At 36.5% G+C, this 13805-nt stretch overlaps 2 protein-coding genes and 1 pseudogene across 2 annotated transcripts; all 3 read left to right on the top strand.

Annotated features, from left to right (window-relative positions):
• Positions 1 to 333: 333 nt before the first annotated feature.
• On the top strand, positions 334 to 2682 carry LOC116303841 (uncharacterized). Its single transcript, XM_031713449.1, has 2 exons — positions 334 to 1286; positions 1709 to 2682. The coding sequence occupies exons 1-2, from the start codon at positions 557 to 559 to the stop codon at positions 2662 to 2664; spliced, it is 1686 nt and encodes a 561-aa protein (XP_031569309.1). The 5' UTR covers positions 334 to 556; the 3' UTR covers positions 2665 to 2682.
• Positions 2683 to 3748: 1066 nt separating this feature from the next.
• On the top strand, positions 3749 to 5709 carry LOC116303838 (membrane progestin receptor gamma-like; annotated as a pseudogene).
• A 618-nt stretch (positions 5710 to 6327) lies between these two features.
• Positions 6328 to 12398, top strand: LOC116303823 (anoctamin-10). The gene is made up of 13 exons (XM_089040990.1): positions 6328 to 6559; positions 6636 to 6680; positions 7716 to 7841; positions 8360 to 8549; positions 8670 to 8848; positions 9401 to 9700; positions 9899 to 10032; positions 10198 to 10340; positions 10787 to 10920; positions 10997 to 11068; positions 11169 to 11293; positions 11552 to 11719; positions 11838 to 12398. Exons 1-13 carry the CDS (start codon positions 6371 to 6373, stop codon positions 12031 to 12033), a joined length of 2001 nt encoding a protein of 666 aa, XP_088897116.1. The 5' UTR covers positions 6328 to 6370; the 3' UTR covers positions 12034 to 12398.
• The last annotated feature ends 1407 nt before the right edge of the window (positions 12399 to 13805 follow it).

Below are 13805 nucleotides of genomic sequence, written 5' to 3'. Positions count from 1 at the left end.
GAAGTGCCTATACAATAACTGCTTTAGGTGCTGTATATGGATGATGGCAATGATAGATAAAATGGAATTGAATGGGAATTTTAGATGATCTTAGATGATAAAAATGGATATAAAGTTATTTATTAAAATAAATGATTGGTTTGGTATGAATCAAGTAAATGGGTCGCCTACACTGCCCCAATGCTCAAACATTTCTATGGAAGTTGTATATTAAAATTTACCATCACATTGCATTGCTGATAAAAATTCTGACCGGAAAACCAATAATGATGGCGGAGATCTGGTACTAGTGTTGTGAATGATTCCCAAGGGGATGCTGGGTAGTCACTAAAATAAGCCGTCAAATCGTGTATATCAGTACCATGTTTTACAGTTGTTTTGGATTTTTAGCCAAAAGATTAGGCTATTTTGATCGATTTAAGCTTAATTACCCCAAGAATAGAATCGAGAAGAAACTGTACTAAATGAATTTAGGCCGGGTTCGCCAAACACCGGAAGCTGGAATTTAGAGCGGGGTTCACACAAACATTGGTGCTACAGATCTAGTTGGGGCAGCATGGCAGAAGGCAGAACAAGGCCTTACTCTGCAGTTGATTGCACTGAAGATAGTATTTCAATGCAAGGGTTAATTGGGAAAGGTTCTTATGGCGAGGTTTGGAGAGCTAAATGGAATGGAAAAGTCGTAGCAGCCAAATGCCTTCACGCAGAACTCTTACATCACGATCAGGAAATAAGAGACCACCACGCGGAAGAGTTTCGAAGAGAATCTGATGTTTTACGAGGCTTAATTCATCCTAATATCATTCGATTCTATGCAGTATTGTTTCCTCCTACACGTTCACCTGTTATCGTCACAGAGCTTCTCCACTGTGACTTGCAAAAATACATCGAGCGTTCTACGACCACTCCTAAAGTACTTCCTGATAAAGCCATTTCTATCAGCCTTGGTATTGCCGAAGGATTAGAATATCTACACGGGTTGAAGCCTCCAGTAGTACACCGTGATCTCGCTACTAAAAACATCCTATTAACTGCTGAAGGTCACCCTAAGATTGCAGACCTTGGGGTGGCTAAAGTGTTTGCTGCAGGAAAGGACGCATTTGCAACCGTTGTACCTGGAACACCTTTGTATTCAGCACCAGAGACGTTTCCAGCTAAGAAGGGTCTTGACTTCTGTACTGAAGTGATCTATGGCGTCAAGGTGGATATATTTTCTTTTGGCGTTGTTTTGATGGTCATTATCATTGGTCAAGAACCTACAGTTTGGCCGCTTAGCCCTATCAAAGGTGCGAAAATTGTACTAATGAAAAACACAAATTTCATTCACATTTTAATGCTAAAATTGATTCCCATTCTATTCTAAATGCATGCAACCATTACCTGCATGCTGACACATAAATGGGTTCCCATTCCCTAATAATGGAGCATTTCACCAGAGTCAAATATTTTCCCATTACTGCATGCTATGACACATAAATGGGTTCCCATTCCTAATGGAGCATTTACCACTGTCAAATATTTTCCCATTACTGCATGCTATGACACAAAAATGGGTTCCCATTCCCTAATGGAGCATTCAGCCACACACAAATGGCTTCCCATTACCTGCAGGCTATGACACATGAATGGGTTCCCATTCCCTAATGGAGCATTCAACCATTTAGTAAATTATACTGTTTTACATTAATTTTTGCTCTTTTTATTTAAGCTGGAAGCAAGAATACACTCATATCTGAGAAGGAACGTAGGAAAAAGGACATCGTCAGAATGGGAAATCACAAGTTAAAGAGCCTTGTTTTGGATTGTCTTCATGATAAAAGTAGCAAGAGACCAACTGCAAGTCAAATTTGCAAATCTATTTTTAAAGTTCACCAGGAACTAGAGTCAAGGAAAAATGGTCCTAAACCTAGCACTGCCTCGTGTTCAGGAATCATAGATACAGAAAGAAATCCTTGCCAAGGTGCTGCTAGTAATTCAGCAGAGACAAGTACCTTTGAAAAGATTCCATCCCAGTTTCATTATGACTATAGGTTTAAGGTACTCCTTCTTGGAAGTAGTGGTGTTGGGAAGACCTGCTTGGTAGAACGACTCATAAATCCTTCATATAATATAGCTTACTCAACAGCAACCCTGGGTATTGAGCCACAAAGCCAAGCATTTCAGTACAACTCCAGTTCTGTCCATATGTCAATAACTGATACTGCAGGACAGGAAAGATTCTTTGCCATTCAGCCCATGTACTTTCGTGATGTACAGGGTGTGTTCTTAGTATATGACGTCATGATGGAAAGTACTTTTAAAGAACTAGAACGTTGGTTGGATATAGTAAAACAGTATTGTACTGAATGTCATGTACGAGTGCTTGTGGTAGGGAACAAAATAGACTGTTTTTATCAGGGAAAGAAAATAGAAAGGAATGTTTCCAAAGAAAGAGCACTTGAATTTGCTAGAAAACATGGTTTTCCCTATGTAGAAACCAGTGTATTGGACATCAATCTAGACACTATTATGAACATGTATAAAAAGATGGTTGAGTGTTTAATTGATGCTGTCAGTCTGAATACTATAAAAATTGATATGAGAGACACAATGAATAAGACCAATAAGGTTGACCTTTCTACTACAGAAAACAAAGAAACATCTCATTGTAAATGCAAAAGATAAAAGATCTAGCACCTCTAAGGTCAGTGAGTTGGATGGGGGGGGGGGGGGGGGGGTATTGTACCAGCTTTTATTTTTTTATGCATACATGCATTTATTTACTTTTAAATTTCAAATGAAATTCGGGTAAAAAAATAGTGAGTTTGTGGGGGGATATCACTGCTAAAATTCCATTCTATCATTTTATAAGTATAGTTAGCACAAGGGAAAGTTTGTTTTTATTGGGGGATGGCTGGGGCTTCAAATAGATTTAAACTTTTGTGTAGGGTCAAGTCTTTTATTTTAATGAAAGCTAGTGCCTTGTTGACATTATTAGCAGGGTTATGAGTTTCTTACCCAGTGAAAGGGACAGGGGTGCAACCATTTTTGAAAAGTTTACTGTGAATCCCTCAGTCCTTCTCCCAATAAAAAACATGCCTTTCCTAACCATGTTTTAATCTAATTTAAGCTTGAAAGTTAAATGAATAAATTAATTAATGTATTGCTAGTAAAACGTTTTTACAAATTAATGATCAAAAAAGAAAACTAATGCCATTCCAGAAATTTATTCCTGTATTCTACCAACTTCTTATGCAGCACTATTTTGGTATCTTGGTTTCTTATGTTATCAAAACAAAATGTCTAATGAATGCAAAATATAAAGTGTGAAAAGGAACCTGCTCTGCAAACGTTTATGCAAATAACACCAAAATTATATTTCTAAGTTAGCATAAAATTTTATGACTATAAAATTTTATATAATGCAGAATATTTTCACAGCATTTGCATTTTTAGCCACAACTGAATTTCTAAGTTGGCTTTTTGAAACATTTTGTTATTAAAAAACTTCTTTATGATAATTCTTTATAATTTCTTTAATTCAGTGTACATAAAATAATTTCGGGAGCCTTTTTTTTAACCAATGCAAACCTCTCGTTTTAATTTTAATATAAAAAGGTTATTTTTAAAATTAAAATTTTAAGTGACCTGTAACAGCAGAAATCGGAAAAATGCTCTTTTCTTTCATCTTATTTGTTTAAGTTTTCTAATCTTTAATGAAAATAAGCGACAACTATGTTTCCTACCAATCAGATTTGTTGTCCCCGACCACCTGCAAACCGGTGGCCGCGCATTCCTGGTGATCTACCAGCCCAATACGGAAACAAACCATATGTCAAAACACTTCGCTCTTATTAACGACATAAGCTAGAGCTCTTAGATCTTCTCTCATAATACAGTATTGGATTATTCCTGGACGTCATCCATTGAGGTACGAGTTAAGGATGGGAAAAGGCATGAATGAGAGTAAGTGTATGGAATCGAGCGTGGAGAATAAAGCTCGGGAGAATCATATTCTACTTGGTAAACAAGACGGAAATAGCCAAACTGAAATATGCCGGGCTCTTCGATGGGACGAGGATACCATGTCAATTTCGCGAACAGTACATCATGACAGGTTACAGACAACCGTACATCAGTGCTTATCAGTGCATTAAGAGCGCTTTCATGGCACGCAACGAGACCATGAACTTTTGGACGCACTTCGTTCCCTTCCTTTTGTTCCTAATACGCTTTGGTGTTCTATTCATGCGTGAGCCGTTTGACCCGTACACTTATCCTCTACTGTCATTCGCAATTGGAATATGCGGATTTTTATTGATGAGTTCTGGAGCTCATCTTTTTAATTCCATGTCTCCAAGAAGACGCCACGTCTGTTTCTTTTGTGATTATTCAGCTATCAGTGTGTATAGCGTTGGTGCTGGAATGGCATTTTATTCCTACGGCCGTCCCGTCCATAACGGAAGCAAGGGATGGAGTTTCTTCTCTCCCGGTATCTACTTGAGTGGATCAATATTGGTTTCATTCATCTCAACATATTTCTGCTGCGCCTCAAGACATCGGTGGGCCAAGATGAAGTACGTTATAAGAACCGGTTGTTTTGTTTTGGCTTTCTTCTTTAACTGTTCTCCATATCTTTACCGTGTCGCTGTTGAGGGTATCGACACCATAGACCCTCTCGCTTGGTCCTACTTCAAGAGACACAGTATCTTCTATCTTATAGCAGCGCTTGCCAACACATCTCGTATGCCAGAGAGACTAATGCCAGGAGTTTTCGACATTATTGGACACAGCCACAATTTCCTTCATGTTTTTACAGCTCTTGGAGTATCCGACCAGTTTACAGCTATGGAAATCGAAATGCGTCACAGGCGACCTTCTCTGGAACAGTTTAGGGGATAGTTTTCTATCCCAGAAGAGTTTGATACTGATGATTCTAGTCTCGTTGGCGAATATTTTTATCGTTATTTGGTTCGCTAAGGGACTTAAATCAGATAAAGAAGAGGAAAAGAAAGAACTTTAAAATATGCATAATCTCAGCTGTTACTCTCATAAAATATTTTTTCCATTACTCTTAAAAACGATTTGGGTGATTGCTTCTTAAATAATCGATACAACTTATGGGGGAACGAGAAGTATGGTGAAAAAAATAACCATAGGAAAAAAATTATAAATTACTTCACTAGTTATGAAATATAAACTGAAAAAATTAAATATGGATACTATTTAAATGCGAGGACAAGAATTGATCTATATTGATTGAAATCAATCCAGTCACCTGGACTAATTCTTGTTAATGATTTATAACCAATCTTCTATGCAAGACAAAAGTCCATGTAAAACCATAGGAATATGTTTATACATTCTTTATCACTTATTGCTACCAACTTAGTGAGTACCAAAACTGGATATAGACTGATTCCATAAGTCAGTGTTCTCGTGCTTTTGTCGATTCTGGATGCTGACACACCGACGCTATTTGAGCGGGAACGACCCACAAAGTAGCGAAAACTACGACTTATAGAATCAGTCTAAACTGGATAACATGATTGTGATAAATTGCGCTCAAGTGTTTTAGTGGTCTTGAGATCTTTTCTTTTGTTTTTAAACTTGTGTACGTAGAGTCATTAATAGGGGTCTTTTGAAAGAATAATTTATTTGACCAGATGTCATGATTTGCCGGTGTTTTCATGATTGAAAGAAAATAAATTGCTTTTTTTATGATACTTACTTGATTCGCAATTTTTCCTAATGATTTATGACTGGAAAAATTAAAAGAAACTTTCGGTTCTTTTAGATCCCAGGAAAACGATTAAAAATCCCCTCTAGCATTTTAAATATTTTTTAAAGAAAATTTCCAATTAAACGCGGGTAACCTTGCATGAATAGTAATAAAAAGAATAAAACAAACAGTTGAAGTTCTTATGTCAACGGTGTCGCAACAGGAAAACGCAAGGATTTGAGCTTTTTTTCCGCCTTCTGAGCTCAATTTCCGCTATGGCGTTTTAAGGTTTCAACTGAAAGCAGTCAAAATGAAATACAATAACAAATAAAGAAGATTATTGTTCAAGCCATTCCGAAAGACTAAATTGAATTAAATGGACAATTTCAAGTTGGCAATATAAATTCTTCCCTCGTTTTTGAAAATCAGTTTTATGCCAACAATATCCTGATAATATTCTCAAATATTTTTTAACTTAATTAATAGATAAAGATGGGTGGTGTATGCATTATTTATTACACCGGTAAGATATTCATGTAAATATGGTAATGTAGGATCTGACGTGACGTGTTGTCACGCATCCCTCACGTGTACAGGTTTACGTGACAAAAGGAGAGGCTACTTTGTCCTTTATCTTCACTTCCCCTTGCTGGTTATGCAGTAAGTGAGATGGAGTCAGCGAACTCTGAAAAGCCTTGGGACTATCTTCTAGTTTTTTCTGAGAAGTGCAAATCAGAAGAGATAAAGGGCTATATTATTGACTGTATAAAAAGAGCGAAGCTCGAAGTACGACGTGAAGAGTTTGAAGACCAAACATTATTGAGCATAGCAGCACCATTTGAGGTCTTGGCTGCAAAGGTGTGTGTGATATATTAAAATATGAAGACTTATAATCATCTCTGGGTTTAATATTAACGAAGTATTTGTTTTTAAGGCAGAAGAACAGTCGTTTGAGAAGGAGAGAGCTGATAAATCTGGTGTAAGTTATTTTATTTAGTTTTATGATTATGAAACATTGGAGGGTTAATTTAGTTGCCCAATCAACTCTGAAATTAATGGAGTAAAATTAAAAATAAATAAATAAATAAAGAACACACTACCAGCATTAATTGATTAAAAATTAAAAATGAATGAATAAATTTACATCTTTTAAAGAAAATTTTATCCATTTATAAATTATTATTAGCAATTTCCATAGCAACCATGTTCAAGCTTGCTGGTTGTAGTCCAGCATTGCCAACAACCTGCTAGTACATGTGTTTTATCTCATGAGGTGTTACAGTGCGAATCGAAAAACCGTGGGCACCTAGAAATATTCTAGCAATGTTCTATTCTTCTTTGGCCAATCAGAATTGCCTTTCTAACCACAAGATAACGGAAAGATAACAATAACGCTTTTGATTGGCTATTGAACATTCTTGAAATATTTCTAAGTGCCCACAGTTTTTCAATTCGTACTGCAAATATTTTTGAAATATTCATTAATTTTATTTTACCATTCTTAATATTGTTTTGAAATGAAAGTGAATTGTGTTTTTAATTATACATCGCTCGTTATATTTTTGAAAAAAAGTTTTTTTGAATGATTGAGTGACATGAAAAAAGTAAAAAAACTTAGATTCAGCAAAAAATAAGACTGTTAGCAGTCCCTCTTTTTCATCTTTACTTAGTTGAGTTGAATTTTTTCCTGCCTAGGACTGAAGCAGTGAGTGGGAGCAAGTTTGAAGTGACATGTGGGGAGAGGTCACCCCCAATTCCTACACATCCTAGGCTGGGAAAATACTTAACTTGACTGACTCTAGCAAAAAAAATCAAGATAAATCGAAAAATATTTTCTCTTGGGGAAATAAATATATTTTCCTATTTCATACCATATGTCATTCCCTTGAGTACTATTTCTTTTACTTTTTTGTAAATAAGCAAAGCAAAGAATTTTTCTTCCATGATGTGATGAAACAGTGATAACATAATTTATGTTTAAAATTATGATTTCAACTTCTTTTACCTCAACTAGGCATGGGAGTTCTCTTTGGATCAGCTTGATAGATTTGCTGGCTGTGAGGACAAGAGTACTTTCTTCACCCCATCAGAGAGAGCTTTTCTTGTGCGTAGCTGTCTTGATTCACTAGAGTATGAAAAGGTGGGGTTGATCAATAATCATTTGGTAATTTTACCAGATTTTTTTTACTAAAGTCAGTTATCTTAATTATTTTAAGCAATGCCTCAATAGTGTGATTTTAGATTTGATCTATTAACCTGACACTGTATATATTCTCTTCTGTACAAAAAGAGTTCTTCTCAAGTATAGGTTTTCCAGTTTTTTCCCACCACAAAATCAATTTGAAATAAAGCTTTTAAGTCCTGACATATTTCTGGGTTCAAATGAACACAAAAACAGCAAAGACATATCAAGATATTCTTAATAATAAAATTAAGCTCCACCTGAAACAATAATTAAATGACTTTGGACAAAAAATCCTGTCATGAAGGAAAAGTAAGAAAAAGTATTATAGGATTACTTTTCATTTTGGACCCAGAAGAAATTTTTCCAAAATTATTTATGTCACACTGTTAGCTTAGTTTCAAAAAAATGATCACAAATGCTACTTAACCAATGAATGTGATGACATAATGTTAACATGTGTTTGTTTATATCAGAGTAAGCTTTTATCCCTTGGAGTTTGTCAAGGCTCAGCTGACAATTTCCTTACCTGGCTTCTTCACTCCAAGCCTCAAACTCTTGAAGCAGCTTTCCCTCTTCATAACCAAGAATTCCAGCAAAAACTATGGAAGAGAATGAAAGCTAACATCATAACCTGTCCTCTTCAAGAGATTAGGGACTACTTTGGTAAGCTTGTTAGATCTACTCCATACAATGTTTTGGCATATACTATGTAGGTGTTGTAATTCAGCACCATATGTTTCCCATTCATATGAAAACTGCAGGTTTATTTTATGGCTTTGACAGGTGAAGATGTTGCATTTTACTTTGGTTGGATGACATGTTTTACGGGTAGTCTTCTTCCTGTTGCCATGATGGGTGTGATGTTATACTTTCTTAACCCAAAAGGTGTTACAGTCGATGACAACCCTCTTCTACCTTTTTACGAAGTATTGATGGCTTTCTGGGCTATCTCTTTTCTTGCTGTAAGTATCATGTTCCTATACAAAGATTGTCAAACAAGAGTTTTTATAGTGACAATACTGCATTTATTTCCAGTTGTTCCAGCCCATAAGTGATTATTTGAGACTTGTTCTTTGAGTCAGTTACATTTTTATTATTTTAACTTGTTTGCTTCTTGCTTCTTAGTAACTGAATAACTTAGTATAAAATTAACTTTTCCTTATATACATTGGAATATATTTATTTAAATCTCTTGGGATGTTTAATGATTCGTCCTTGCTTTGTCCTTTTAAATGTTCCCTTAATCCCATGTTCACGGGCTTGTACACCAGTATCATCAAATAGGGTGTTGGTTGTAATTCACTGTCTATGAGAATGTACCAAATTCAATAGTTCTTTGTGCCAATACTTCATCAGGAGTTGGCCATTCATAAGTTTATAGCCACCACAGAGCTTCCCACATTTATTTTTCTTATGCTGCCTCAAATCCATTTGTCAATTACATCATGCACTGCAGTATCAGCTGAAAGGAAAGGTATTGTAGTATGTTTTTAATATAATTTTTCGTGTTTTAGATTTGGAAAAGGAAAGAAACAGAGTTGTCCTACAAGTGGAATACAATCAATATAGATCACCATGAAGAGATCAGGCCAGAGTTCCAAGGAATGCTAATCAAAAGTCCGGTTACAGGAAAGCCAATGAAGTATTTTCCTAGATGGAAGAGATGGCTTCGCTATGGCTTAAGTTTCCTGCTAACCTTGCCTGTGCTGTCAATAGCTGTCGGTGCCATGCTCTGTTCACTCAACCTGAATGGCTACATCAAAGATAAGGAGAGTCCTGTATATTTTACCTTATTGGCACGTTTTGCTGAACCAGTGAGTAACATATCTATTCTTTTAGAGATTGGAATATTTGATATATATAAATAAGCTAATGCTAATAATGCTGCTGATGTTTGAATTCTTTTCTGAAGATGACACTTGTCGAAAATGTTCAAAACTTTTAAAAAACTTTACTTTTGTCTTAATGTATATTTTGAAAAATAATGCAAAATTTTAACTTTTAATGTACAGGGTCAGCTATTTTCTGCAGATAACAAATATTACGGATGGCTGATACCGACTATTGGTCATTCATTGGTGATCAACTTGTTAAACACTTTATATCGCACTGTAGCTCACTTCTGCACAGATCTAGAAAACCACAGGTAAATTTTTAACAAACAACTAGTGGATATAAACTAGAATAACACACAAAAATCTTTATTATGGTGTTGAACACCATATGGAAAGACTTCTAGCCCTATACAACTTTGTAAGTCAGAGACTTTAATAAAAAGAGTTTTGACATTTTATGGATCTTTCCTCCCTAGGACCGAGAGAGCATGGAACAACTCTCTAATTACAAAGAGAGTGATGTTTGAAGTCTTCGACTGTTTTATACCATTATTTTACATAGCATTCTACCAGCTTAATGTGGTAGCTTTAAGAAGAGAGCTGGTAGGGCTGTTCTGGGGTGAGTAACATTTATCTTTCACTAAATATTTTTACTTTCAAATAAAAACTTTCTTTCAGCAAATTAGATGGAGAGCTTTCAGAATAAGCCAGCGGCCACCAGAGCTCTGATGGTTACTTCAAAGTTAACTGCCGGCTACTTTTTTTTTCTATGGTATAAACAATTATCATTAATTTATTGGATCCTAGCCGGCTACTTCAAACTTATGAGTAACTACTCCAAAACATTCTGAAAGCCCTAGATAGTTCATATAATGATGACCTCTCAGTAGGCCAATTGTAGACATCTCAGTTTTATCAGTACTATGTAGCTCTCAACTGCAATATTTATGGCACACCCACTTGAAATAATGGGACGCAATAGGAAAGGAATTGGTGAACCTTCATTACATTTCCCACAGTGCATTACACATCGTGCTTAAGATATGCATCACTTTAATCTTACAGGTGACGAAATTCGTAGATTAGTAACAGAATCATTGATCCCATACATAAAAGAAAAAAGTGTAATGTGGAAAAGGCGTCGTGCTTATGCCAAAAGCAAGAAAGATGACACTAAAGATGTTGATCTTCCATCTCAGGTGTGTAAAAAAAATTTTGATCAAATTCCTTCTTTTTGAACACGTTTAACAACTGCTGTTTTCTTCACTCATGCAGGCTCAACAAGATGTGGTGCTTGAGGAATATGACCAGTTTGATGACTTCCTAGAAATGGTTGTACAGTTTGGGGTAAGACATGGGAAATCCCTCATGACACGGATATGAATTACCAATTACTCTAAAGTGGAAGAATGTTCATCACCGTACACAATATTCATTCATATTTCAGTACGTCACGCTGTTTGCATCTGCCTTCCCATTGGCTGCAGCTATTAGTATCGTGTTTTTGTTTATTGAGGCAAGATCAGATCTCTACAAGTTGCTTTATATTTATCAGAAACCGCCCGTCAAAAGGTAATGACCAACAAACATAATCAACATATTCCTATAGTTATTTGCGTCTACTTTCGAACAGGTTTCATACCGATAACGTGCATGTCAAAATGTTGATCAAAGTTGCGCAAAACCAGCAGAGCAATTGATCAACGCATTCCTATATGACTAGACGCTCGATTATTTGCGCACCCAGGTTTTTCCACTGATTGCGCTCATAAAAATCTTACTGATCACTGATTAAAAATATAAAGACAGGCTTTCTTTCATTTTTTTCAGGGTGTCTAGTATAGGAGTTTGGTACAATGTACTCTACATGATGATGATTTTATCGATGCTCACCAATAGTCTGATTGTCGGGTTCTCGTCGGAACAACTCGCTTCTTGGTGCCCATGGATGTATGAGACCATCGAAGGCGATCAGTTTATTAAACCAGGATACGGAAGGTAAAATGCGTAAAGAAATCCTTTTTTTTCGAATGCAAAGATTCTAACTTTTTAAACTTTAAATACACTTCAGGCAATATTGTTCCCTTTGTGATTTCTCCGTCTTTTCTTTTGATAGATACGTGGTGGCAATAGTCTTTTCCTGCGAACATTTTCTTATTATATGTGCTGTTCTCGCAAAAGTACTTGTATCAGACCGACCAAAGTGGGTTCGTATCGCCATAGAACGAAGAAATTACCAGTTGGAAGAAGAACGCAAGACGTTGGAGAAGCTGCAAAAACTACAACTTGGACAGGATATTTTAAAATTCTAGGTTAATCATCAGAAATCTCGAATTAATAAAATGTAATTAATTTTGCGAAATACCTGAATGCCTTGGTCCAGTTTTGAAAGCTTTACTAGCACTAAGTTTGCTTTGATTACAAAATGAGACAACTAATGTCGAGAGTTGGGGTCGCCAGGGATGAAAAGCTTGAATCTATCATATGAATCACTGTTCATTGACCAGATTTTATGTGTAATTTTCAAAATTCAACGCTAATGTAAGAGAGTCGTATGTTTACATATATAACTTATAATAAATGTTAGATCGTTTCTTTCCAATATTTATATATACATGCACCGCCGCAACACTGGTGTGACTGTTATCGATCAATAAAGCTTAATATTACAATATTACAGATGTGAAGTTTTCGATCTTTTCAATCATTTTGAGCATAGCTTAGGGCTTAGTAAAATCGTGCAACTTGTTGCAGTTGCGTCGCGGAATGCAGAGCGAATGGGTGTAACCGCCTCGCGCAATAAAGTTTGTGGAAACTCCCTAGTTAGCAACACTGAAGAAAATATGTTGTGCGCAAGGTAGTAATGCGAGTAATATTCACTCTGCATTTTGCATCTTATCAGATTTGAGCTACGAGTTGAACGATTTTGTTGCCCTTGTTGGTACACCATTACATTAATGACAAAAACAAACTAATGTTCTTTATCAAGAGACCATGGTCTCTTGGCACTATTGAGTGTTCAATCATGATTCACGCGAAAATGTCATCTCCTGAAAATAAACTTATCTGTTTTGTAGACTCGTGGTTTTTTTTATCGCTGTTTTTCATTTGCGGAAGCTTTGTTCTTGCTACCAGAGGAGAACAACTGGGAACTACTTGTTCTGCTTTAAAGAAAAAAGGGGAAAATATATATGTATTTAAGGTCGTAATACTCTAGCTGAAACTTATTAATGTATGATGAATTGGTATTCTAAAGACTGCCTTTTTTGAAACAGGTCTATCAGTAGAATATTGCCAATCCCGACCCACCTTTTTTGCCCATATAAAGATGCCATGCGCGAATCACAGTTATCAATGAATTTTTTCAGATAAGGACCATACATCCAGACCTAGTGCTGAAGCGCAGTATGGCAGCGCGAAGCATTTACGGCTATGCCGGAGATTTCGGCCCCGACACCGCTATCCAGTGACTGATCAGGAAGCTCGGCCAAAGCCTAAGGGAAAGGTTAGTCGGCCCCTAGACCGTGTGTGATTAACCCCTTGCTATGACCAGCGACTTGTAAATTTCTTACTAAGGTGACCAGTTTCGTATGAGCGTTTTGTTCCGTGTGGGAGGAACGATTTTAGATTTTACGACATGCGCGTATTGGATGGTATTCTAGTTTTCACGTCTACATACCAAGCTTTTGAGTAGTACTTTTATTTTGTTCTCTTGAACCCATTTTTCTAGATCGAGCAGACCATTCTCTTTCTTTCAAGTTTTTTATGGAAGACGCTGGTGATGCTGAACATGAAGGAACCGTCATTCCAGGAGTTGAAGGGGCTGACTTTGGCGTACGTCCTAAAATGAAAGGACCATACATTGTTTAGGAAATATACTTTATACATTTTATGGTGCATTGTAGCTGCTGCTGCTGCTGCTGCTGCTGCTGCTGCTGCTGCTGCGGCTGCTGCTGCTGCGGCTGCTGTTGTTTTTGTTGATGCGTTGTTGTTGTTGCTGTTGTTGCTGCTGTGGTTGTTGCTGCTGTGATTGTTGCTGCTGTGGTTGTTGCTGCTGTGGTTGTTGCTGCTGTGGTTGTTGCTG

This window comes from Actinia tenebrosa, unplaced genomic scaffold, assembly GCF_029948245.1.
Source record: "Actinia tenebrosa isolate PJP-AT-01 unplaced genomic scaffold, QUT_ActTen_1.0 PGA_scaffold8__29_contigs__length_14323225, whole genome shotgun sequence".
NCBI lineage: Eukaryota > Metazoa > Cnidaria > Anthozoa > Actiniaria > Actiniidae > Actinia > Actinia tenebrosa.
This window is presented reverse-complemented; position numbering and strand designations above follow the sequence as displayed.